Here is a 24,175-nt window from a genome sequence, read left to right on the forward strand (position 1 = left end):
TCGAAAGAGTATCTGAAAGCCAGCTACTTAAGTTAGAAGCAGAAGTTTATTGTTTGCATACAAACTTGAAAAGAAATATGAGCTCTTTGTCACTGCAGTGATTTTTTTTGGTGGCTTCCGCGACAAGGGCAGTCTGCTTTTCCTAAGCTTGCATTGGCGAAGGCAGATAATTCTGGTTATATAGGTAGATGTTGAGTGATGGCGACTTGCCTACATCGGAGGTGAAATTGTAAAATTCTTCAGCCTGTAAATAAAGAGTTCAGCATAATACCCGTCTGCCCTATGTTCACGTCTCAGAATCGTGTAGAAAATTTGTGAGTTGGATGCTTGAAAGAGAAACTTAAAACAACCCCCCCGCCCCGCCCCCATCACTTTCAGGGCACTTACGAGGATGCTATTTTCTGGCAGTGTTTTAAAACAATATAGATGAAACGTCTACTTGCCACTGCTTTCGCGAAATACCTCCAGTTGCCTTTGACAGCAGCTTGAATTTTTCAATCTCCTTGTCAGTCACTAACCCCTAGAGGTTACCGGACCCGCCGCTGAGCTTTGGAACGGTCCCTGCTGGACACCTGCTTGGCCGGCAGCATTGGTCTCTCCTCTAGGCAATTTGTGAGCTCTTTGGGGGTGGGGGGGGGGAAGCGAGGGGGGGGTGAGCGCGAGGGGACGTAGGGGAGAGAAGAAGGGGAGGGCAGCCTTGAATTAGATTGTTGATAGCGTCCCTCCGAGGACTGCTATTAAGAGCACACTACTCTGTGCTCTGCTGCAGAAGACAGAGTGGTATTCGTGTTACCACAGCATGTTGTCACTGTATGCGATTTTGCTCATCCCGGCTTGGAAATAAGAATAGGGAAAGGAGAGCAACTTGAATCAGAAGCCACTAGAAGAGCGGGCAGAGTTCCGCAGCAGTTTATATTTGTTCTTACATTTTGCCTTCTTCTAACTGGAAAACAGAGAGACTGGCAGTTTTTAAACGGGCTTTTCCCATAATGGCATTCTTGTATTGTGTGGCCAGAGCTCGCACAGGAGGAAAGCAGGCTGCCGAATTTAGTCACTGATCTCTATTAGCTGTGGCCTAAGGCTATGCTGAGGTTTATATCCCATTTGTATTGTTGCAGCTCAAAAGAAGAATGTTCAGAGGATGACAAGTGTATTCTGAGTAGGTATGTTGTTTCATTTTCCTGTGAAACCCTTCTGTTTTTTTTTTCCTGCTACTATTGGTCAGAAATCAGGTTAATAGGCGCAGAATATAGTACAGGGCTGCAGTATCCCTGTTAAGGTAGAACAATGGTGTTGCAAGCTTAAAAAAAAAAAAAAAAAAGAGAGAGAGAGAGAGAGAGACAGAAAGAAAAAGAAAGAAAACCCCAGCCGCTTTTATTAAATAAAGCTGCATTGTGTGGTATGCACGGTGCAGTCTTAAAAAAATATATATATATACTGCAGTCAACGCTTTCCTAACGAGGTGGCACTATTGTTGAGTTAGAACGATAGAATCATCATCTTGCTTTAGGGGACAGGAGGATTTAAAGGAGGTACCTTGCAGCCCTATTTTACAGATTGGAAGCGTCGGTTTCAGGGCACTGGCAGGATCGTTGGCTTGTTCTCGGCGGCCGCCGCTGCCTTGTCGGGGCTGCGTGGAATGGAAGTCCTAGTTGGTACTCTGTCATGGAAACGCTGTTTACTGTTATTGTAGTACCGTAGTGACAACATGCCATTGAAATGGAAAACGGGCTCTCCTGCTATCTGGAAATTCCCAGTTCCTGTGCTTAAAACATCCAGGTCAACTCCACTTTCTCCAGCATACATGTAAGTGAGAGAAAAGAGGATATTAAAGTGGGCTTTCATTCGTGGATCAACCTTGTGGCAAAAAAAAAAAAAGGGGGGGGGGTGGTGGTAAAAATCCCAAGCAGCGACATCCCAAAACCCACAAGATCAAAAACCTCAAGCTTGCTTATCATTAAATATATTGGCATGCCCACGTCTTACCTTCGGTTTGTTGTCCTAGGAGTTTGTTTATTTTCATTTAACGTGCTTAATGGTGATCGAATTACTGATGTAAAAAAGTCTAAAGGTATACCTAAAGAATTGCATAAGGATAAACTTTGATCTTTTACACTGGTTGGATTTTTTTGCTGAATTTTTGTATATCTGAAATACTTAGATGACTTCTTTTGTGGTTGATGTTGGTGTGGTGTTAAATAGGGAAATGTGTTCTATAATTTTTTTTTTTTTTGATGAATCTGAAACATTCGGAGTTAACGCATTGATCAGAAAATGGGTCTTTTAATCCGGACTTTTATTCTTGTGTTGCGTATGAATATTAATAAGTTTGGTGTTCATATCTTTCCCGGTTGTATAATTCAAGTTCAGAAGTGTAAGTTCAAATCTGTGCAAGTTACGGTTCTATGAATAGCTACATATCTACATGGAGTTGCAAAGTATGTTCTACAAATGCCTATTTTAGAAATTTATTTTAAGTAAATATATACTAAAACATATTGGGAAGTCTTGCTAGAATTTTTCAAAATCTTATTTTTTTTAATTTGCAAACTGTTGCCTTAGAAACAAAATCCAGGAGTTGTAATAAAATATCCTTTGGAAATACTGTCTGTGAAGCTTCTTTTTTTCCTTTCGGTGGAGGAAGGAATAAGGGCAAGGTAGACCCTTTTTTTTTTTTTTTAATATTGGTACGAAAAGGGCTTATGAGTGCAAGGCTGTTTCAACTGTATTTCCTTGAAAATATCTTTCAGTAGGAAAGATGTGGAAAATTCTTCCTGCTTTAGGTTAATTGTGTGTTTAGAAAGCCGGTGAGGTGCCATTCTGTTACTTAGGTTTTTTTTCTGCTAGGTTCACATGCACAGTGGTGTCTTCTCTGGTTCTTTGAAAGGATTTCAGCTGCCGAGGAAGGGTGCCCATCTTCTCAGTCCAAACGCATCTTTCCCTAGAAAGTGCTGAAAAATGAGCACATTTCAAAGTGAAATCCCGTCATCGTGTCGTTTTCAGATAATTTTTTATGTCCTTCCTTAGAGATGCTTCAGGTGATTTTCTCCGTCTGTTAATTTTACTCTTCCTGTAAAGTTAAAACTTTATATTTGTAAGAAAAAAAAAGGGGGGGAAGGTTGGTTCTACTTGTTTCTCAAAAGCTGAATGTGTCAAAAGCACAGATTAGTGGAGGTGCCGAGTTAATGGAGCTCCTTCAAATAATTTGAGAAAATGAGATGTGCCTGTTGACTTTATGAATCTTGGCTGGTGAGAAATGAGCAAAGATTTACCAAAAGCAACTTAATTGTGAAAACAAAACAAAGCATACATGCCCCAAAACTTAAAATCAGTAGGGTACAATAAATAATGGCTAATAATGAGTGTTATCTTCCTACTATGTTTTACTATACAGAAGATCCAAATTGCAGCTGGTTTTCCAGTTTTTAGAGACGGTTAAAACATTTTTTTATACTGTATTAATTCATACTAGCCACAGGCTCGGATACAGCCTAGTAAAACATCTTGAATGAATCCCTTTCTTCCTTTTAAGCAGTCACCTCTTTGACCTGATGATATGAATGAATTGATATAGATGGCAGAAGCTAGAAAATTCCACAGAGCTTTGCATGTTGATGTTGATTCTTGGTAGTGGCACAGAGGTAGAACGGACAAATATACTTGAAGGGCTGGCGTTAGGTTACACTGTTTTGACATTGTGACAGTCTGTGTTATTAAATTGGCCTTAACTTATTTTTCTTTATAAATAAATTAACACAGGCTTTAAAATATTATGTAAATGTACACAGGGAAAACGTTAAATATAGGAAAAGACTAGCGTGGGGAGGTTAAATTGGGCTTGGTAATACATTGCTTAGTTTTTGACTGTTTTAGGTTGGAGTTCATTGTCTTACTTGGCCAGAAATAAAAATATCATGGGTAACATGTTGTAACTATTCCACAACACTTCACACACAAGGATACTTAAGTTGAGCATCATTTTCGCTCGCAAAAATTATAAAGACTAAGTTAAAACACCGAGTCAAGAAACATTATATTTGCTCTCACAGTTGCTGAGCCGGCAGACACAGGTTAAATGGTTCTTGGTGTCTTTGAGTCTAAAGCCTTTGCCCTATGATGGAACAGTTTAATTCCGACTTTCTGGTCAATTGCGATATTTTAGAATTTGTCTACAAGCTCACGTATAAACATTTAAAATATTATCTTGGATATAGAGTTCTGGACAGTGACGAGAAACATCCTTTTATACGTTTGCTTGGGTAGTATTGGTTTGTAGCGTTTTCGCATTATTTACTGTGATTTGTCAGATACACGTGACGTGGTTTTCGTGGAAGACGTGGGTCGTTTTTCCTAGACTGAAAATTCAAGAAAAATATTTTCGGTTGTAGTCAAAATGTGCTGTAGTAATTGAGCAAGCATGGAAAAACTGTCAAGGCTCCTTGTGGGCTCGTTCTCAACCTGGTATAGGTGCCCCTCAGCTAGAGCTCCTGTGTTGGTGCCGTAGGTAGGGCGGTGCTGGCACGCTGGTGAAAGGTACAAGAGACAACATTTCAGTTACTGCAAACACTGCGCAGAAAGGCAGTTCTTCCCTTGTGGATTTCAAACCCAAGTGGGTCTTCTTTCTCCGTCTTGAAAGCCTGACTGAGAGTTGCAAGCTCTCCATATTTTTCAGGTTGATTGATGATAAGGACAATGTTTATGACGACATTAAAGAAAATGGTTTCTTCCATAGCATAAAGCGCCCTCCGCACTCTATTATCGTATGCTTCGGGAATAGTGGAGTCGTACCTTGAAGACAAAAGATTTAGGGGAAAAAAAATCCTTTGGCCTTCAGGTAGCTTGGTTACCAAATACTTCGTCTTTAACTGGGTAGATCTGGTCTTCCTTCAGCTTCCATTTTGCACCCTTGCAGGGTGGTGTGCCACCCATGTGGAATGGGATTCTCTGAAGGGACCGTCTTGATGGAAATCTGAGTGACGTGTTTGCGTTACCCTCTGTTCAACAGTAGGTTGAAGTTCAGCCTTAGCCTGAGGGAGGATCTCCTGGTCAGTGTAAACTGAATTAGTAAAGACTGCGCTCCTGACAGGTGTGCACCGTATAAATTAACCTGTCCTTTTGCCTAAATTAATAAAGCTGAAAGGGCAGTCACATCTAAGTGGCTTTCTGGTATTTTGGTATTCATTGTTTTAAAACAGCAAATGGTTCCTTCAGGCTAATGTTCTACGGTTAACGTATTGTTAGTTTCTAAGGGCACACTGAGATAGAACGGATTAGCATTAGCAATCCTTTCATGTTTTTTTTCACAAGCAGTAAACTTTGGATAATAACCGTGTGGCAAAAAGAGGAAGACAATGGGTAGGAATTAACCAGTGCAATGTAACAGTGAATTCTAGCAAGGCAGACGCTGTGAGATGTTTTCCTTCGAATTTCACCTTTCTCAGGCTAAAAGGCAGTGAGCATAGAAGGAGTCTAGTAAATTAGACTTGTCCCCCTTTGGCTAATGCACTTGCATTCGGTTAGCTTCCTGTTTACAATTATTTTGTTTAATATGTAAAATGGAGTTTGTAGTAAATATCAATAGCACAGTATTTTACAGCAACTGCTTTCTATCATTTCATCATTAGAATTCAGTATCTGGATTTCCTGAGAAAAGATTGTGCATCCTAGATAAGTATCCCTTGTTTATGGGTGATTCAAAAAAGAGATCAAATAAAACTAGGCATTTTCTAAATTTGACATCTTTTCTGTTCCCTAAGATTGTCTTCGCCGCCCCCCCCCCAATTTAGGGAATAAAATAAAACCTTGTGGTTTTAGAAATCGTATTTTATTTAGCAAAATACTTCTTAAATTGATAATCTCAAATTAGAAAAGAATGTATGTAGCCACTTTCACCATTAGCGTCTACATAAACTTTTATTTCTGTCTGCTTAATTTGTTTTTACTAAATGCTCACTCTAACAAAATTACGCGGAGAAAAAAACGTAAACGTAAGCTCCTTTAAGACTTACTGATGGAAAACCATAGAGATAAATGTGACCTTAGAGGTCCTTTAGAGAACCTAAACCCCCTTTAAAGCAGGAATCCTTTCTGCGACACCTCTGAAAGATGGTAATACACATTCTCCTTAATCACTGTCTGTGACAGAGAGCTCACTACCTCACTCCTTGCATTGAGTCTTGTTTTCCAGACCTTTCACTCTGCTGGCTGTCCTCACCCAGATAGTTTTTTTGTGTTAATCGTTATACAAGATAATACATCTGAAAGCAGTGCTCCCTGGGTGGTCCAACTAGAAGACACTTTGCCCCTTTTATATAGATGCTCTGCTTGTCTTAGAGCCTGGGATCATATCATTTTTTAATCATAGGATTCACACCGTTCCATAGTGAATTCAGCGTTTACAAACTTCCTTCCCAGATTTTTTAGTCTGAGGAAGCCTGGCATGTGCAAGTGAACGTAAAACTTTGTTTTAAAGCCAATTGTGTGTGTGTTTTGAAAGATCTCTTGAAGTCCTTTTTACATGACTGAAGAATACAGCACAAAGAAACTTGCAAGACAGAAAGCTAGTATTTCTGATGTTTTCAGAACTTTCCAAGAATTCTACCTGTCAAGAATTAATCTAGATTCATTTTTTTTTATATACTTTAATGTTCCTTCCAAGTACCCCTGGAAACACTCGCCGCAGAGGGAAGAGGCAGAAATGCAAATCTCACATCCTCATGGGAAGTCTGGAGTTACTAAGAATTCTAAGGATTCCAGACATTCTGCTTGAAAGTTAGAATATTTAGAGGAGAACCTAAGTAGGGCCCAGTGAGGGGGAGGGGAAAGAAAGATGTAAGAGAGAGGCAAGAATTTGTGTTAATGACTTGAACTTGTGGTTTAAAGAGTCAAGAATTGCAAGCGCTGTGCATGACGGTATTTTAAATCGAAATGGCAACCACTGTGTATTGCTTTCTTTCCTCAAGACTGTCAGAAAGAGGCAGGGTCCGTGGAAGATTCTTGGGGAATTGGTATATAAAGAAGTCTTCCTCTCTCTCTGCTCCTTCTCCACTCATACTGTCTGTCTCTTTCTCAATTTATTTTACTCGCATGAAAATTCTGAGCCAAGATAATCAGGTTAATTTTTTTTAAAGGTTTATTTATCTTTGAGACAGAGCGAGAGACAAAGTGCAAGCCGGGGAGAGGCAGACAGAAGGAGACACAGAATCCGAAGCAGGCTCCAGGCTCTGAACTGTCAGCACAGAGCCTGACGCGGGGCTCGAACTGGTGAACCGTGCGATCATGACCTGAGCCGAAGTCGGACGCTTAACCGACTGAGCCACTCAGGCGCCCCTCAGGTTAATTTTTATTTACTGTATTTTCAGTATTGATAATGGGTTTAATGGGAACGAAAACACTATAGATGAGAAAGGTGTCTGGGCCAAATGTGAAGGTAGGAATTGAAAATAGATACCAGATTTGATTTTACTTTTAAGATTTTTTTAAGAATTTATTTATAAAATTTTTTAAAGTTTATTTACTTTTGAAGGAGAGAGAGAGACAGAGCATGAGCAAGGGAGGGGCAGAGAGCGAGGGAGACACAGAATCTGAAGCAGGCTCCAGGCTCTGAGCTCTCGGCACAGGGCCCGACATGGGGCTCGAACTCACGAACTATGAGATCATGACCTGAGTTGGAGTCAGACACTTAACTGACTGAGCCACTCAGCTGCCCCTAAAGATCTTATTTTTAAGTAATGTTTACATCCTGCATGAGGCTCAAACTTACTACCCCGAGATCAAGAATCCCATGCTCCACTGTCTGAGCCAGCCAGGTGCCTTGAAAATACCTAACAGATTTTATTTTATTTTTTTAATTTTTTTGAAGTTTATTAACTTTTGAGAGAGAAAGAGAGAAATAGAGAGGGAGCACACACAAGTGGGAAGGGGCAGAGAGAGAGGGAGACAGAAGATCTGAAGCAGGCTTCACGAACCATGAGATCGTGACCTGAGCTGAAGTTGGATGCTAAACCGACTGAGCCACCCAGGCACCCCAATACCAGATTTTAAAGTGAATATTACATAGGATGGAAAATGATCCAATTTATATTTAAACTTGACAGTAACCTTTTTTTTAAAAAAAAAAAAATTTAATGTTTTATTTTATTTTTTGAGAGACAGAGAGAAACAGAGCACAAGCAGGGGAGGGGCAGAGAGAGAGGGAGACACAGAATCCAAAGCAGGCTCTGAGCTGTCAGCACAGAGCCCGATGCGGGGCTTGAATCCATGAATGCGAGATCGTGACCTGAGCCGAAGTCAGACGCTCAACCAACTGAACCATGCAGGCTCCCCGATGGTCACGTTTTTAAACAAGAGGAACGGAATGCCATCCTATAAGTTGGACAGATCGTAGGTGCTTTATATAGCACACAAGGGTACATATTTTACCTTTCAAGCAGCAAGAATTTGATCCTGGTCCGTAGGATGTAATCTTTGTGAAAAATAAAATTATACTGTGTTTTCTTTTTTGTTTGTTTGTTTGTTTTTTTTTTGTTTTTTGTTTTTTGTTTTTTCAACATTTATTTATTTTTGAGACAGAGAGAGACAGAGCATGAACGGGGGAGGGTCAGAGAGAGGGAGACACAGAATCTGAAACAGGCTCCAGGCTCCGAGCTGTCAGCACAGAGCCCGACGCGGGGCTTGAACTCACGGACCGCGAGATCATGACCTGAGCTGAAGTCGGCCGTTTAACCGACTGAGCCACCCAGGCGCCCCTATCCTCTGTTTTCAATGATAGTGAAATATTTTCTCTGGTGTGACATCCTATGACGAGGGCATATGTTGTTTTTGCCCCATGTTGCCACATTTATGGTATGGTAAGATAAGAGCATCTCCAGCTGTGTGGAGATAGGGAGATGATTCAGTAGAGAAAAGCAATTAACTTAGCCTTCCCTAAGAAAAATATAAATAAAAACACCTTTCAGAGCTCCGGGAACTTAAAACTTGAATCTAGCCTGTCGAACCAGTATTATAAATTTCATATGAAATGCATTTGTTTGCAACGTTGAAAAGCTGTCAAGCACTTTGCAGACTGCCTCCCAAACGCGCTCTCAGGGTAAATCTCCGTTTTACACCAAAGGGCACAGTGGTTCCGAGAGGTTAATTACCTTGCTCACTGTTTACACTTCAAGGAAGACGTACAGTGAGAATTCAAACTCAGGTCTGCTTGATTTCAAAGCTCTTAACTTCGCTAATGCCTTTTTTGTCTTTATAGACATTTGCTAGTTTCATGCCAGCTCTTAATTAGATGATATCTCCCTAGGATTAGAAGAACAGGGGCGCCTGGGTGGCTCAGTCGGTTACGTGTCCGACTTCGGCTCAGGTCATGATCTCGCGATCTGTGAGTTCGAGCCCCGCGTCGGGCTCTGTGCTGACAGCTCAGAGCCTGGAGCCTGTTTCAGATTCTGTGTCTCCCTCTCTCTCTGACCCTCCCCCGTTCATGCTGTGTCTATGTCTCAAAAATAAATAAACGTTAAAAAAACATTTAAAAAAAAAAAAAAGAAGAACAAAGAAGTAGGATAAATGAGGGAAGCTTTTTTGAAGGGAGCGGTGGTGTAAGGAGAAGTCAGCTTTACTGGGCCGTGCGGTCAAGTGGTGATGTTGTAGGAAAATATTGGGGCGGTTCTCTTTCCTCTCTGATAATATCAGGATGAATTTCACGGTTCCCTGTTTCTCTAGAAGCGCTATTCTACCTTTGTTGGCTACCCACCCTCTCCCACCATGGACAGCGCTCTGTCGTGCTCTTTGTAGTACTTTCCCAGGATTCTCCTGAGTCAGTATTGAGCCCAGAAGTCTCATATGGGTCTCACTGGGCTAACGTGAAGGCATCCGCAGGGCTGTGATCGCCGCATCTGAGGCTCTCGGGGAGAATCCATTAACTGCTCATTGGGGTCACTGGCAGAACTCCGTTCTCCTCAGTGGTAGGACCAACGAGGTTCCCGTCTGCTTGCTGGCTAGAAGCTGAGAGTTGAGGTCAGCTGCTAGAGGCGGCCTGCATTTCTTGCCTTGTGCTCCCTTCCAACGTCTTCAACACCGACAACGAAAAGAGTCCTTTTCACATGAATCTTTTCCTTTTTTTTTTTTTTTACGTTTATTTATTTATTTTGGGAGAGAGAGAGACCGAGTGCAAGTGGGGGAGGGGCAGAGAGAGAGAGAGAGAGAGAATCCCAATCAGGCTCCGCTCTGTCCGCGCAGAGCCCCATGCGGGGCTCAAACTCGCAAACCGGGAGATCGTGACCTGAGCCAAAGTCAGACACTTAAGGCACTGAGCCACCCGGGCGCCCCTTCTCATGAACTGTTTTCTGACCTGCTCTTCTGCCTTCCTCTTCCACTTCTGAGGGCTCGTGTGATTAGATTGGGCCCGCCTGGATAATACAGGAGGGGTTCTACAAATTTTACATTTTTATTACTAAGCCAAATTTATTAATCTCTGCGCCAGTGGTTTTGCTCGTGAAAATTATAATAATTCAAACATAACTAGGCAGGTCTCAAACTCTGCAACGGTGATTTCCTGGAAATCTTATTTACAAGTAGAATTCTCCAGGGACAGCACTATAATCTGGGGTTGTGTTGAAAGCCTCATTATTATGCTCCAAGTCCTATAAAATAAGCACAAATGTATTGTATGCATCAATTTTACAAGTATACACAAACACATAAAATGCAAGTGTGAGTTAAAACTAAGATGGCAATCATTTAAAAAGTTTATTGTTGATTTGACTTCTTAAAATGCAGACTATTTTTGAGATCATTTGCATGGTCCAAGTCTCCTTTTATTTATTTATTTATTTATTTATTTATTTTTAAAGGTTTTTTTTTTTTTTTTTTAATGCTTATTTCTTTTTGAGAGAGAGAGAGACAGAGTGCGATCAGGGGAGGGCCAGAGAGAGAGGGAGACACAGAATCCGAAGCAGGCTCCAGGCTCTGAGCTGTCAGCACGGAGCCCGCCCGATGCGGGGCTTGAACCCACGAACCGTGAGATCATGACCTGAGCCGAAATTCAACGCTTAACCAACTGAGCCACACAGGCTCCCCTGAGGAAAACGTTTAAAAAGCCTCTGCAATCCTTTCCACTTTCTCCAACTATTTTCATTTTATTTGGAGAACTGTCCAGAATTAGATAAAGCATGAGGGCTATAAGAGAGTAATATTTAACAACTACAAGGTCTTCACATATCTCCGGAAAGACATATAGACAGTATAAGTTGTAGAGAACCTTCAAAAAAAAAAAACCTTCAAAAGATATTACACAGTTAGCTGGCACATGATTATGTGGCTGTTGCCATGCTGATGCCCTCAGTGCTTGTGCAGAGGAAAACACGGAAATTTGGATGTTACTTAGTTAACATCTGTGGAGTAAGATAGGAACAATAAAATAACAAATGAGGGTGGTCTATGCCACTCAGCTATTGAGCATAAACTGGGTTCTCCAGCAAGTTGGTATGGCCTGAGAAGTGACATTTCTAAACTTGGGAGGTGAGTGTGGGAATGTTCCGAGCTCAGAACCGGTTATTTAACTCTCTGGACATTGTCTGCCTTCTATTATGGAAGGTACAGGGGCTTGATTGAGTTTTTGATTTCAAAGGGTTGGAAAGCCACACCTGGGTGGCTCAGTCTGTTGAGCGTCCGACTCTTGATTTCAGCTCAGGTCATGATCCCACAGTCATGGGATCGAGCCCCATGTCAGGCTCCATGCTGAGCATAGAGCCTGCTTAAGATTCTCTCTCTCTCTCCCTCTCCCTCTCCCTCTCCCTTTGTCCCTCTCCCCCCCCACCCCCCGCCTTTCTCTAAAATAAAAAATTTTTAAAAAAATTAAGAGGGTTGGATCCTGTATTTTACAGCACTAACATTTCGAGCAGGAAACATCATGAGAATGATCCCACCGATCAGTGGGATAAGACCATGCTGTCTTGAAAAGAGCATACTTATAAGGGTGCCTGGCTGGCTCAGTTTGTAGAGCACACAACTCTTAATCTCTGGGTGGTGAGTTCAAGCGCTACTTTGGGCATAAAGCTTACTTTTTAAAAAAAAAAAAAAGAATATGGGGGCGCCTGGGTGGCTCAGTCGGTTGAGCGTCCGACTTCAGCTCAGGTCACAATCTTGCGGTCCGTGAGTTCAAGCCCCGCGTCGGGCTCTGGGCTGATGGCTCAGAGCCTGGAGCCTGCTTCCGATTCTGTGTCTTCCTCTCTGCCCCTCCCCCATTCATGCTCTGTCTCTGTCTGTCTCAAAAATAAATAAACATTAAAAAAAAATTAAAAAAAAATAAATAAAAGAATATAATTATTATATTCAGGGGCAGTTCTTTGAATCCAAAAGCTGGAAGGAACCTTACAAATTATTTTTTGTCATACCTTTATACCTTGAAAGAGAATGCGATATTTATGTTGGATCACTTTTCCTTAATGCATGTTTGTATTTGATGATTTCAACCCATTCTTTTTTCTTAATGCTTATTTGTTTTTGAGAGAGAGAGAGAGAAAACACAAGTGGTGGAGGGGCAGAGAGAGAGGGGGACAGAGGATCTGAAGCAGGCTCTGTGCTGACAACAGAAAGCTTGATGTGGGGCTTGAACCCACAAACCTGAGCCACCCAGGTGCCCTGATGGTTCAACCCATTCTTAATTTATATTTCCCTTTTATTATTTTATCCCATTCTATCAACTATATTACAAATTAATGTTTAAGACTAGTTTACTACGGGGGAGCCTGGGTAGCTCAGTCGGTTAAGCGTCCGACTTTGGCTCAGGTCCTGATCTCATGGCTTGTGGGTTCGGGCCCCATGTCAGGCTCTGTGCTGACAGCTCGGGGCCTAGAGCCTGCTTCAGAGTCTGTGTCTCCCTCTGTCTCTGCCCCTCCCCTGCTTGTGCTTTGTCTCTCTCTTTCTCTCAAAAATAAATAAAAATAAATAAAAATTTTTTAAAAAGACTGGTTTACTATAGAAGCCTCAACTACATTTGTCTTTATAGATGGGGTTACACTGGAGCTTTTGTCTGCAGTTAGCTCACTTAATTCCTTATTAACTCATTTAGTTTGATCTAGCTTTACTTCGGATGGACCCACAGAATAATTGAACCAGAATTTTGAAAAGCGTATGGATGTTCTAGGCTGTGAATAGGTTATCCAATCCATTAGCATCACCAAACTGAAGCAATTGTCATTCATTATGAGCATTTTCTTTCAAAGGTTTTGTGCATATAATCATTTCTGAATGATTCACAACTAAACAAAAGTTCGTGGAATTGGAACCAACATTTTGATCTTAAGTAGACCAGAGACCTGGATCATCAGAGTATTTTTCATAGATATATTGCTGCACTATATAGACAGATGCAATAAGAGACTGCCTTTTTTTTTTTTTTCCAAGTGATTTGACGACCTGGGACAGTCTTTTAAAATAAAATAATAGAGGGGCGCCTGGGTGGCTCAGTCGATTAAGCGTCTGACTTCGGATCAGGTTGTGATCTCGCGGTCTGTGGATTCGAGCCTTGCATCAGGCCCTGTGCTGACAGCTCAGAGCTGAGAGCCTGCTTCAGATTCTGTCTTCCTCTCTCTCTGTCCCTCCCCCACTTGCCCACGTGCACGCGCTCTCAAAAAGAAATAAAACATTTAAAAAAGTTTAATTGAAAAAAAATAATCGTAAGGAAAGTTTATGTTATTTATCTTGTTTATCTGGTCCTCACGTGCTATATATGAACTGATACACTTCTGTACTAGGGAGCGAAGTTTGCAATTAGTTTTGTTACTGTGGTTTGTTTGAATTATGCGGCATGGTATCTCTTTATAGATAATGGTGACAATTTATTATTATTTTTATATCTTTTAGCCATTTGGAAAGTAATTCTTTCTTTTACTATGATTTCTTTGCAAGCAAGTATCTGGCCTGCTCTCTGTTTACTTATCTCCTAGTGCAGTGTCTGGCATATAGAAGGTGTTCAGTAAATGTTGAGTAGATAAATGAATTTATGGAAAGTAGTTTTTAGGTTGGTCACCTTGTGCAGATCATTTCACTTAAGAGTGTGAATTTCTTCATCTGATATATGCACTAATCTAATACATGACAGTCTCGTTAGAGAGTAAGTTATGCCTATCTTTCCTATGAAAAAAACTAATCCAAATTAGTTTGGATTCTGATTCTGTTTCTTGCTTGCTGATAAATACCATGATGCTGACACAGACTGAAAGTTATTTTAGCAGAAGCAATTTACCAATGACCAGAATACTTTAGTCATGGTTCATCAAAGAGTAATTTGATAAAGAAAATAAGATTATGATCTGTTCCAAGACGGCAACTACTCCGAAAGTTAGGAGTTATTTGACTTATTTGCAAGTATCCTTTACCATAATGGGAAAAACTATTTTAGAGAAGTTTATGTTCTGAAGCTAGTATGTTTGCACTGAAATGATAATGTGTTTTGTGTGTGTGATTGGAAAAAAGGAATGACAGAGTAAGAGAAAATGAAGTCTGACTAGGGTTTAGGAGACGTGAATTTAAAATTAGTACTAAAAATCATCCACGTTTGCTTATGATCTTGATACTTGAAAGGACTTCAACTTAATTGCAGAGGTTTAGCAAATATTAGATTTAAATTAAGTAAAATTTTCCTTCTATTAAAAATATTCTAGGTATGTCTCCTGAGACAAGGGAAACACAAGCAAAAATAAACTGTTGGGATTACATCAAAATAAAAAGCTTCTGCAGTGTGAAGGAAACAACAAAACTAAAAGACAACGAAGTGAATGGGATAAGATATTTGCAAATGACATATCTGATAAAGGGTTAGAATTCAAAATATATAAACAACTTACACAAGTCAACAATGAAAAAACACAGTCCAATTAAAAAATGAGCAGAAGACATGAACAGACATTTCTCCAAAGAAGACATCCGGATGGCCAACAAACACATGAAAAGATGCTCAACATCACTCATCATCAGGCAAATGCAAATCAAAACCACAGTGAGATATCACCTCACACCTGTCAGAATGGCTAAACTTAGAAACGCAAGAAACAACAAGTGTTGGTGAGGATGTGGAGAAAAAGGAATCCTCGTGCACTATTGCTAGGAATGCAAACTAGTGCAGCCACTGTGGAGAAAAGTATGGAGGTTCTTCTAAAAATGAGCAATAGAACCACCTTATGATCCAGTAATCGCTTCAGTGGGTATCTACCCCAAAAAATGAAAACACCAAATCAAAGGGATATGTGCACCCCTATGTTTATTGCAGCATTATTTACAATAGCCAAATTATGGAAGCAGCCCGAGTGTCCATCAGTAGATGAATGGATAAACAAGATGTGGTATACACACACACACACACACACACACACACACACACAGGAATATTACTCAACCATAAAAAAAGAATGAAATCTTGCCAGTTACAGCAACATCAATGGGTCTAGAGAGTAGAATGCTAAACAGTATAAATCTGAGAAAGACAAATGCCATATGATTTCACTCATGTGGAATTTAAGAAACAAAACAAATGAAGGGGAAAAAAGAGAGAGAAACCAAGAAACAGACTCTTCACTGTAAAGAACAAACAGATGGTTACCAGAGGGGAGGTGGGGGTGGGGAGAGATGAAAGGGATTCAGACTACACTTATCTTGATGAACACTGAATTGCTGTAATGTACAGGTGAAACTAATATAACCCTGTATGGTAACTATACCGGAATGAGCATTTAAAAAAATAAACCAAAGAGTTTAAACTACATGGTTTCTACACATTACTTGGTTAACAATAGCAAAAGGGCATAGCCGTTACTGTGTCCGCAGACAACACACTCTAAAACAAAACGGTTGATAGTTCGTGAATAGATTTGGGTTTTTCATGTATTTTCTATGTGTTGGATACATAGTTATTTTGAATTATTTTCTGGAATGTGCAATAGGTTAAGGAGGGCTGATCCAAGAAGCTTGGAACCCGAGCGTGGGATTTGGTTTTTGTTCAGGAAGCAGTGAGGAGTCATTGAAGACTTTTGAGCAAGGGAGTGACTTTCAGAGTTCTAAATACAGTCACCGTATGTGAAGTAGCTGTGCTGTAACAAATACGTAATTTACATGAATCACCAAATCCAAGTAAGAAGTAACAGATACCGGAAGTGTGGTGTACGGGCAGTGACCGTGGAGACGAGTGGTAGTTTGTTGACTAGACGCGGGAGATTGGGAAGCCGCGGGAGTCAAAGATGACAAATATTTTGATGATAACGATTGCCTTCTAGAATCCAAAATACCCCATCTGTGGCTCTCTTGAATGCATGACACTTAGATTGCTGAACTTTCTTCTGTCTGACCAGGCTTCCGGAAATGATCATCAGGAACTGTAGAGTATGGGGCGCCTGGCCGGCTCAGTCGGTGGACTGTGCGACCCTTGATCTCGGGGTTGTGAGCTCGAGCCCCACGTAGGGGGTTGAGGTTGCTTAAAACATAACACCTGTAATAAAATCAGATCTTTCAGAGGTGTGGAGTCAAAGTTGTTTCCATTGAGAGTACCTTTAAAGAACCCGGTTTTTTCCTTAAAGTGGGATCTGTGAAAAGATTAGGTTTGGGAGATTTAAAATGACGTATTGCTTCAAGAAGTACCTGGTGTAGATGGGGTGAGTGAGGGACGTAGCATTTAGAATAGCATTTTCCAACCACCTGGGCAGATTTTTAACACCTTGACTCTGTGCCATCCTCACCTCCCTGGTGACTCTCCCCCGTCTCCTTGTCACCTGCATCTGAGAGTCGGAAATTAGAAGGTGGGATGTGAAACACTGCTTTAAAAGAGCGTAGGAAGGAAAGGAGAGGAAAGCTTGTCGGTTTTTGCTTAACATCCCTCTTTCCTGCCTCGAACACATCAAGGTAGTACCTCATTATTCCTTCACAGTTCATAGCTAGCTTCTACAAAACACGTACACACGGTCCGAAGATGCTCCAATGATCTTCTATTTAAAATTCCCACTTAAGGGCACCTGGGTGGCTCAGTCGATCGGGTGTCCAACCCTTAATATTGGCCCAGGTCATGATCTCACAGTTAGTGGGATTGAGCCCCGAGTCAGGCTCTGCTCTGACAGCGTGGAGCCTGCTTGGGATTCTCTCTCTCTCTCTCTCTCTCTCTCTCTCTCTCTCTCTCTCTGCCCCTCCCCTGCTCACGCTCTTGCTCTCTCTCAAAATAAATATTTTAAAAATAAATTAATTAAAGTTCCCACTGAAGTGGCTGGCAAATGTGAATGTTTGACACCCACTGTGTCATACTGTTTCAATGGTATGATGTGCGTCTACCCTTTTGCAACTCCATGCGAGAACACATACTCTGTTTAAGCCAGAAGCCGTAATTTTCCTAAAAAGAAACACCTTGTCCCCAAACTGGCAAAATGCCTAATGAATTTTATTTTGTGTCTACTCCCTCCAAAAAAAAAAAAAAAAAAAGAAAGAAACCCAAAAACAAAAACCAAAAAACTGTCTGCCTGGTGGGAAATCATTACCAGTTTTATGAAGAATATTTAATACTTTTAGGTGCACCTGGGTGGCTCAGTCGGTTAAGCGTCCGACTTCGGCTCAGGTCATGATCTCACGGTTCAAGCCCCGCACCGGACTCTGTGCTGATAGCTCGGAGCCTGGAGCCGGCTTCACATTCTGCGTCTCCTCCTCGCTGCCCCTCCCCCACTCACGCTCGCTCTCTCTCTCTCAAAAATAGTCAAAAACAGGAAAAAAGAATATTTAATATTTTAGGTCAAGAAATACAGTCATGGTACATAAACCCTTTCCCTAAAGGAGTCCTTCCTCCGTGCTACCGTGCTGTGGACGAAGACTCACACAAATATTTTTGGGGAGCATTTTTCATTACTCACATCAGCATAGCTGCCTGTAGCTAGATCTTGGAATAGTGTCGTGATGTGGAACCAAACATCATCGTTGTCTTGTTAAAAGTTTTCTAGGAGTGTAGTAAGATGGTGCATCTTGATGGTATTTGAGGAGACAAATCAAAAGCCATTTCTGACGTTAAAAACTGCAGTTCTTGGTGGGGGTGGGGGAGGGGGCGCCTGGGTGGCTCTGTCGGTTAAACGTCCAACTCTTTGTTTCGGCTCAGGTTATGAACTGATGGTTCTGTGAGTTCAAACCCCACGTCGGGCTCTGCTGGCAGCATAGAGCCTGCTTAGGATTCTCTGCCTCCTCTCGCTCTGCCCCTCCCCCCACTCAACGCTGTCTCTCTCTTTCTCTCTCTCTCTCTATCTCTGTCTCTCAAAACAAATAAACTTTTTTTTTTTTTAAAAACCCTGCATTTTTACTTAGATTATGACACTTGAATGTGTCGATAGGTGGGTGGGCTGTAAATAAAGGGGCTGTAAAGATTTTTTTGCATCTCCTGACGACTTGAGAAATGAAGGCACGCGATGGTTACGTAAGCGTGGTATAAGAGGGATAACTTAAAGTCTTCTTCTAACACAATTTTATGGACAAAACCCACCTTAATGGTGACGCAGATGCGTACAAAATGGAAAGCATTTTAAGCTGAAATGTTATGTAAATTTGACGCTTTGCTTCCATTGGCTCCTTATCTGAGATGAGCTTGAGAGAAGTAGCTAAGTGTGATTCCCAGATTTGTCAGGTTGAGAATCTGTCGTGTGATGCGCATGTATTTTTTTGTGTTACCTTCCCGTCTCTGAAACATACTGGCTGCCACAGTAAAACATTGATTTGGTCACATCATATTAAAAAAATTTTTTTTGATGTTTATTTTTCAGAGGGAGAGAGAGTGAGACAGTGTGAGCAGGGGCAGGGGAGGGGCAGAGAGAGAGGGAGAAACACAGAACTCATAGTGGGCTCCAGGCTCCGTGCTGTCGGCACAGAGCTGGACGTGGGGCTGGAACTCACGAACTGTGAGATCATGACCTGAGCTGAAGTCGGATGCTTAACCGACTGAGCCACCCAGGCGCCCCAATTTGGTTACATCACATTAAATATGTTATATTGAAACGTGATCGATTCAGTAGTGAATTTTTTACCACATTCATTGACATAACTAGAGATGCCTGTAGGTCATTGCAAAATCAAGGTTGAGATTTGTTACATTTATTACACGCTTTGAAGACATAAAGGCAGTGGGACTCAGCCGCCACTAATGCTTCTTAAAACATGGAATGCAGGGTGCCTGGGTGGCTCACATCGGCTAGCCTTCCGACTTCGGCTCAGGTCATGATCTCATGGTCCATGAGTTCAAGCCCAGCGTCGGGCTCTGTGCTGACAGCTCAGAGCCTGGAGCTGCTTCAGAGTCTGTGCCTCGTGCTCTCTCCGCCCCTCCCATGCTCATGCTCTGTCTCTGTCTCAAAAATAAATAAACATTTAAAAAAAATTTTTTTAAAAACATGGAATGCAATTGGCTATTACTTTGTAAGTTTAAAAGTCTTATTACTCTTTGGTTTTTTTGTCATGTTTCATTTTAAAAGAGAAATAAACATTCCCTTAAGATCCGGTCATGAATTATTGACTTTACGAAGTTCAATATAACTAGGAAATTCAGACAAGGATAGGATTTTTACCGCTTGATTAATGATTCTCCTCTTCCCAAAGAGACTTGTCTCAGTGATTTCTAATTGGTTTTGAGTTTGTGGAATCAGCCTTTATAATAAACTCAAAAATTGGATAACTTGGATGTTTGAATATTTAATAGACTGAAATTTTAGGCAGGCGTAAGCCCAATTCTTTAATCACACGCTCTCCTGTTGAAATGCACCATAGCTCAACAGTCAAATTTCAAAGTTGGTGAGGTCCAGATAATAGAAGTAAGAACGACACCTTCGTTAGCCAATCTTCTGGGAGCCAAAGCAAGAAGCCCTTTAAGGAAAGTTGGCCGGGGTATCGGAGCTCCCATGCCAGTTTCTTCATTTGAGGATTGAAGAAGAACAAGGCTTGCTCCCCGCCTCAGGTACAGCTAGACTTCTCCATGGCGGGGCTGGTGCTGGCTGTAGGGTGGCTCACCCTTCCAGAAGGCTTATGTGTGGCCAGAGGATTATAACTGCTATTTTCTCTGTGTCCTGGGAAGGGGGTTATTGACAATGATGGGAACGCATGCTGTTTTCCCTAACTCACACCTACACATTCCCATCTCCCTATACCACCGTCTCTTACCTTCTTATGGCTTCTTAGGGCAAGGAAGCATTGACCTGGTTACTTTATATATCGTAGGTATGGAATCAGCATTTGGGAATCCATTCTTTTATCTCTACTTCAGGTATGCGTGTATGTGTGTGTGTGTATCTATGTATCTGTCTTTTATCACAGTATTAATAAGAAACGTAAAGAATGAGAAATAATAGAGAAAGAATGAGAAATAGTAGTAAAGAATGAGAAATAGCTTGGCTCAAGCTTCAAAACGGACGAATTTTCTGGTCTAGATACCTGACGCTCGATGTAGCTAAATTGGTGTGTGAATTTTAAAAGAGGAAGAAAGACTTAAAAGTATGGCAATATGGTAGGTAGAGGGAGCGAACATTAGTTTTGAAGTTTGTCGGGGCCAGGATTGAGATATTTGGTGCCCATGCTTTACGGTTCGGGTAACTAACTTTCATCCTCTCATAGTTCTCTAATGGGGTATCATTTGTTGTTCCATTTGTTTAGCCCAATTCCCTCATCTGTGCTGTAGTGCTATTTCCGTGACAGTGATGGGCGGCTCTGGAATTCAGAATCTGTGCCTTTAAATGTTGATATCAGTATCGTAAAGTTCTCCCTAAACTTGATCTGAGCTGCGTACTAAGAGATGCTACCTCCTTACCCTATGTGTGTTGGGAGAAGGGCATGAGTGATTTCTAGCAATGGTATTGTTTTAGCGGAGGTGGTCAAAGTGGGTGATTGTCGACTGAATTAATCCAACCAGAAACTTACTTTCCGTTGACAGAATGTGTCTTTCTGAGATCTTCCTTGTGTTTAGAAACGAAGCATCGAAACGCCAGTTGCTTCAGGGCCTCTACTCTCTAGTGTTCACTTATTTTGGGGGGCTCGGTGTAATGGGACCGTCGTGGGCTCTGGAATCAGACTCAAGTTCAAATCATAATTTGCCAGACTCATGATGAAGCCTTAAACCCTCTTGAGCTTCAGTTTCCTGTCTTTAAAATGGGATTGTTCCGAGAATGTGGCTGGTGCAATGCCGAGTACACAGCAGGTGCGGGAGAAACAATCTTATTTCTATGTTAAAAGCGACATCGGCTATTTATTAATGTGATTTTATTTTAAACGTGACAGACACAGGCATGTAGGGAAGCCTCGTTACTTTAGAAAATCATTTTGCCGTCTGACCCTGTCACCTTGAACCCTCTTTCTCTTCTGTGGATTCTGGTATTTCTGCAGCAGGAAAGAAAGCCTTGGGAAGATTAGCCTCTATTTTATATCGTACCTGCGAAAGAGTTCCGTTAGCGAATCCGTTGCGAGTTGACAATAAGGTGCTTGCATTTATGTCACTAAAAATTAGAAATAACTAACCAAAGCTTTATCTTGCATGATTTCTTTCAGGCAAGTACCTCAGTAAGAGATACGTTCTCCATAGTTTCTTAAACGGCTATTAATTTATGCCTTATTAAGAAAAGTTGCTATGATATGTACGATTTCTTTGTGTAATGACGCTATAAATGACGTTTTAGTTGGGACGTATCTTTAAAATATTTGAAGCTTTCAAGTTTTGTTTTTCCTTCTTTAAATTGAAAATACCAGACGTATTGTATACGTATTGCCTTGCTTCATACATTGGAATTTTCTTTCTGATTTTTTAAAAACAATTTCCCATTCTTTTTAAATGGAAGCTGAGTGTGTGTGTGTGTGTGTGTGTGTGTGTGTGGTGTGTATCATTCAGCTTTTGCCCGGGAGGGGTGATGAAGGATGGTTAAGACTAACTTTTGTGAGGTAGGATGGTTATAAATATCTTTAGCGTTCAATGTGGTGCGCATACTTTGAATCTATAGAAAAATCAATGGGGAACAACTTTGCCCATCTTAAGTTTTTAATTTATTTCTCAAGGGTGGAAGGAAATACCTTGACAGATTTAGCACTCAATTTCAAATGAGTATGAGAACAGGTGGCTACATTCCTCCCCCACCTGCCGTGCAACTGTATGGCGAGAAATGTTTCATGTAGCAAATGCCGAGGCCGGCAGACCCTTCTCTGTTTCAGAGCAGAAGACACAAATGGAGGGGGGAGTACTTCTTTGAAGTATTATTTGTGTTTTGTTTTGTTATCGTTGGTTCTTGCATACTCACCCACAGGTGCTGACTTTCAGTTATGGTAGCACCGTGACTCTGAGAAATTACAGTCTTCGTGTAATCCTTTTTTTTTTTTTTTTTAATGTTTATTTATTTTTGAGACAGGGAGAGACAGAGCATGAAAGGGGGAGGGTCAGAGAGAGGGAGACACAGAATTGAAACAGGCTCCGGGCTCCGAGCTGTCAGCACAGGGGCCCGATGCGGGGCTTGAACTCATGAACCGCGAGATCGTGACCTGAGCCGAAGTCGGCGCTCAACCGACTGAGCCACCCAGGCGCCCCTCGTGTAATCCTTTTAACGCTAACTTAGAGCCCCCTATTCTTTTGTTACAGTGGAGTCATGTTATTCAAGTACATTGTTGGGCGCTGCCCGGCTGACTCAGTCGGCAGAGCATGCAACTCTTGGCCTTGGGGTTGTGAGTTCGAGCCCCACACTGGGTATAGAGAGTACTTAAAAACATTACATCTTTTGAAAAAGGAAATAAAACACACTGTTGGCTTCAGCCACTTTGTAATATAATCGTGGCCACCAAAAAGAAGTGCTGTGAGGCTAATTGGGAACTGAAGAGAGGAAAGTTCAAGGTGTCATTCAGATACTTCTACCTTCGTCACTTTCTCTGAGAAATTTTTTTCCCCATCGGAAATTAAAAACAACATGGGAGGGGCGGCTGGGTGGCTTCGTAAGTTAAGTGTCCGACTCTCGACTTCGGCTCGGGTCATGATCTCACGGTTTCGTGAGTTCGAGCCCCGCACCGGGCTCCGTGTGGAGCCTGCTCGGGATTCTCTCTCTCTCTCTTTCTCTCTCTCTCTTCCCCTCCCCCACGTGCGTTGTCTCTGTCTCTCTCAAAATAAATAAATAAACTTTAAAAAAAAGAAATAAAAACAACATAGCAAAGTACAGAGGACAGTTTGACGACGATTCGGAGAGTCTTGGGCAGCACTTTTTCTCCCGCACATCCAGCATCTTTCGCGTACACCCTTTTAACGAGCTGGTCTTCATTTGACGTGTGCAGGAAGTGAACGTGCCAGGGCTTGGGTTGGCACGTACGATATCTCCACACACAAAAACGTCAGATGTTTCACGTATTTTCGTGCTAGTGATTTCAAAGAGCACCGCAACGTCGCCTCTTCCGTGTCAGTGATATTTGACCTCACCTGGCTTTCTGCATAACATGATCTGGTGCTTGCAGTGATGGAAAGCAAGACACTGAGATGTGCGGTCCATCATTTATCAAGTTGATACCTCGTTTTTAAAACATACGAGTACTCACTCCAGTGGACTGGGCGGGGGGGGAATTTCTGGTGGGTTTTTGTCTTTTGTTTTCTTGTTTTCGGCGTGGAGTGTCAGAAGACCTTTTTGACACTTTGGAGCCAAATAACGCAGTAATACTCTTCCCTTACTCACAGTGCATATCAACAAACCCAGTTGCTGTAGTGAATCCTCAGAGTACGGGTTCTTTATAGAACGTCTACCAACCTAATAACCTCCACAGAACTATGCACTGCAGAAAACATGTTTCAACCAGATGGACGCAGAACATTCTCCCTACCGGGTCAGCCATGTAATGCACCATCTTTCATTGTCCTGGTGTTCACCATAAAAAAAGAAAAAAGTGTCCATTTGACGGCTCTTAAAAAATTAGCAATTTCTCATTTAAGTTTACAGGTTGAAAGACGGAATCTTTGCTTTAATTTACATATTCTGGAATACTAATGAGGTTGACCATTTTCCATCTATTAACCATTCACACTGAGATCCCTATGAGTTGTGTGCTCGCAACATGGACACACGTTTCCCTCGGGGGTGATTTTTAAAGTACGGTCATTGTCTTTTAGGCAAGATTATGATGTTAGCATCACCTTGTTAGCACGACAGTTGCTTGGACTTCCTGTTTCTTTTGTCTTCAA

At 41.5% G+C, this 24,175-nt stretch overlaps 1 protein-coding gene across 1 annotated transcript in view; it reads left to right on the plus strand.

Annotated features, from left to right (window-relative positions):
• Window positions 1-1,456: 1,456 nt before the first annotated feature.
• The window catches only part of LOC125918056 (uncharacterized), a 28,176-nt gene continuing 5,457 nt past the window's right edge, over window positions 1,457-24,175 (plus strand). The window contains exon 1 of the mRNA XM_049624110.1: window positions 1,457-1,806. Within this exon, the coding sequence (XP_049480067.1) occupies window positions 1,709-1,806 (98 nt within the window). The 5' untranslated portion in view covers window positions 1,457-1,708. The remainder of the gene's footprint in view (window positions 1,807-24,175) is intronic.

The sequence above is a fragment of the Panthera uncia genome, unplaced genomic scaffold (genome assembly GCF_023721935.1).
Source record: "Panthera uncia isolate 11264 unplaced genomic scaffold, Puncia_PCG_1.0 HiC_scaffold_410, whole genome shotgun sequence".
Lineage (NCBI taxonomy): Eukaryota > Metazoa > Chordata > Mammalia > Carnivora > Felidae > Panthera > Panthera uncia.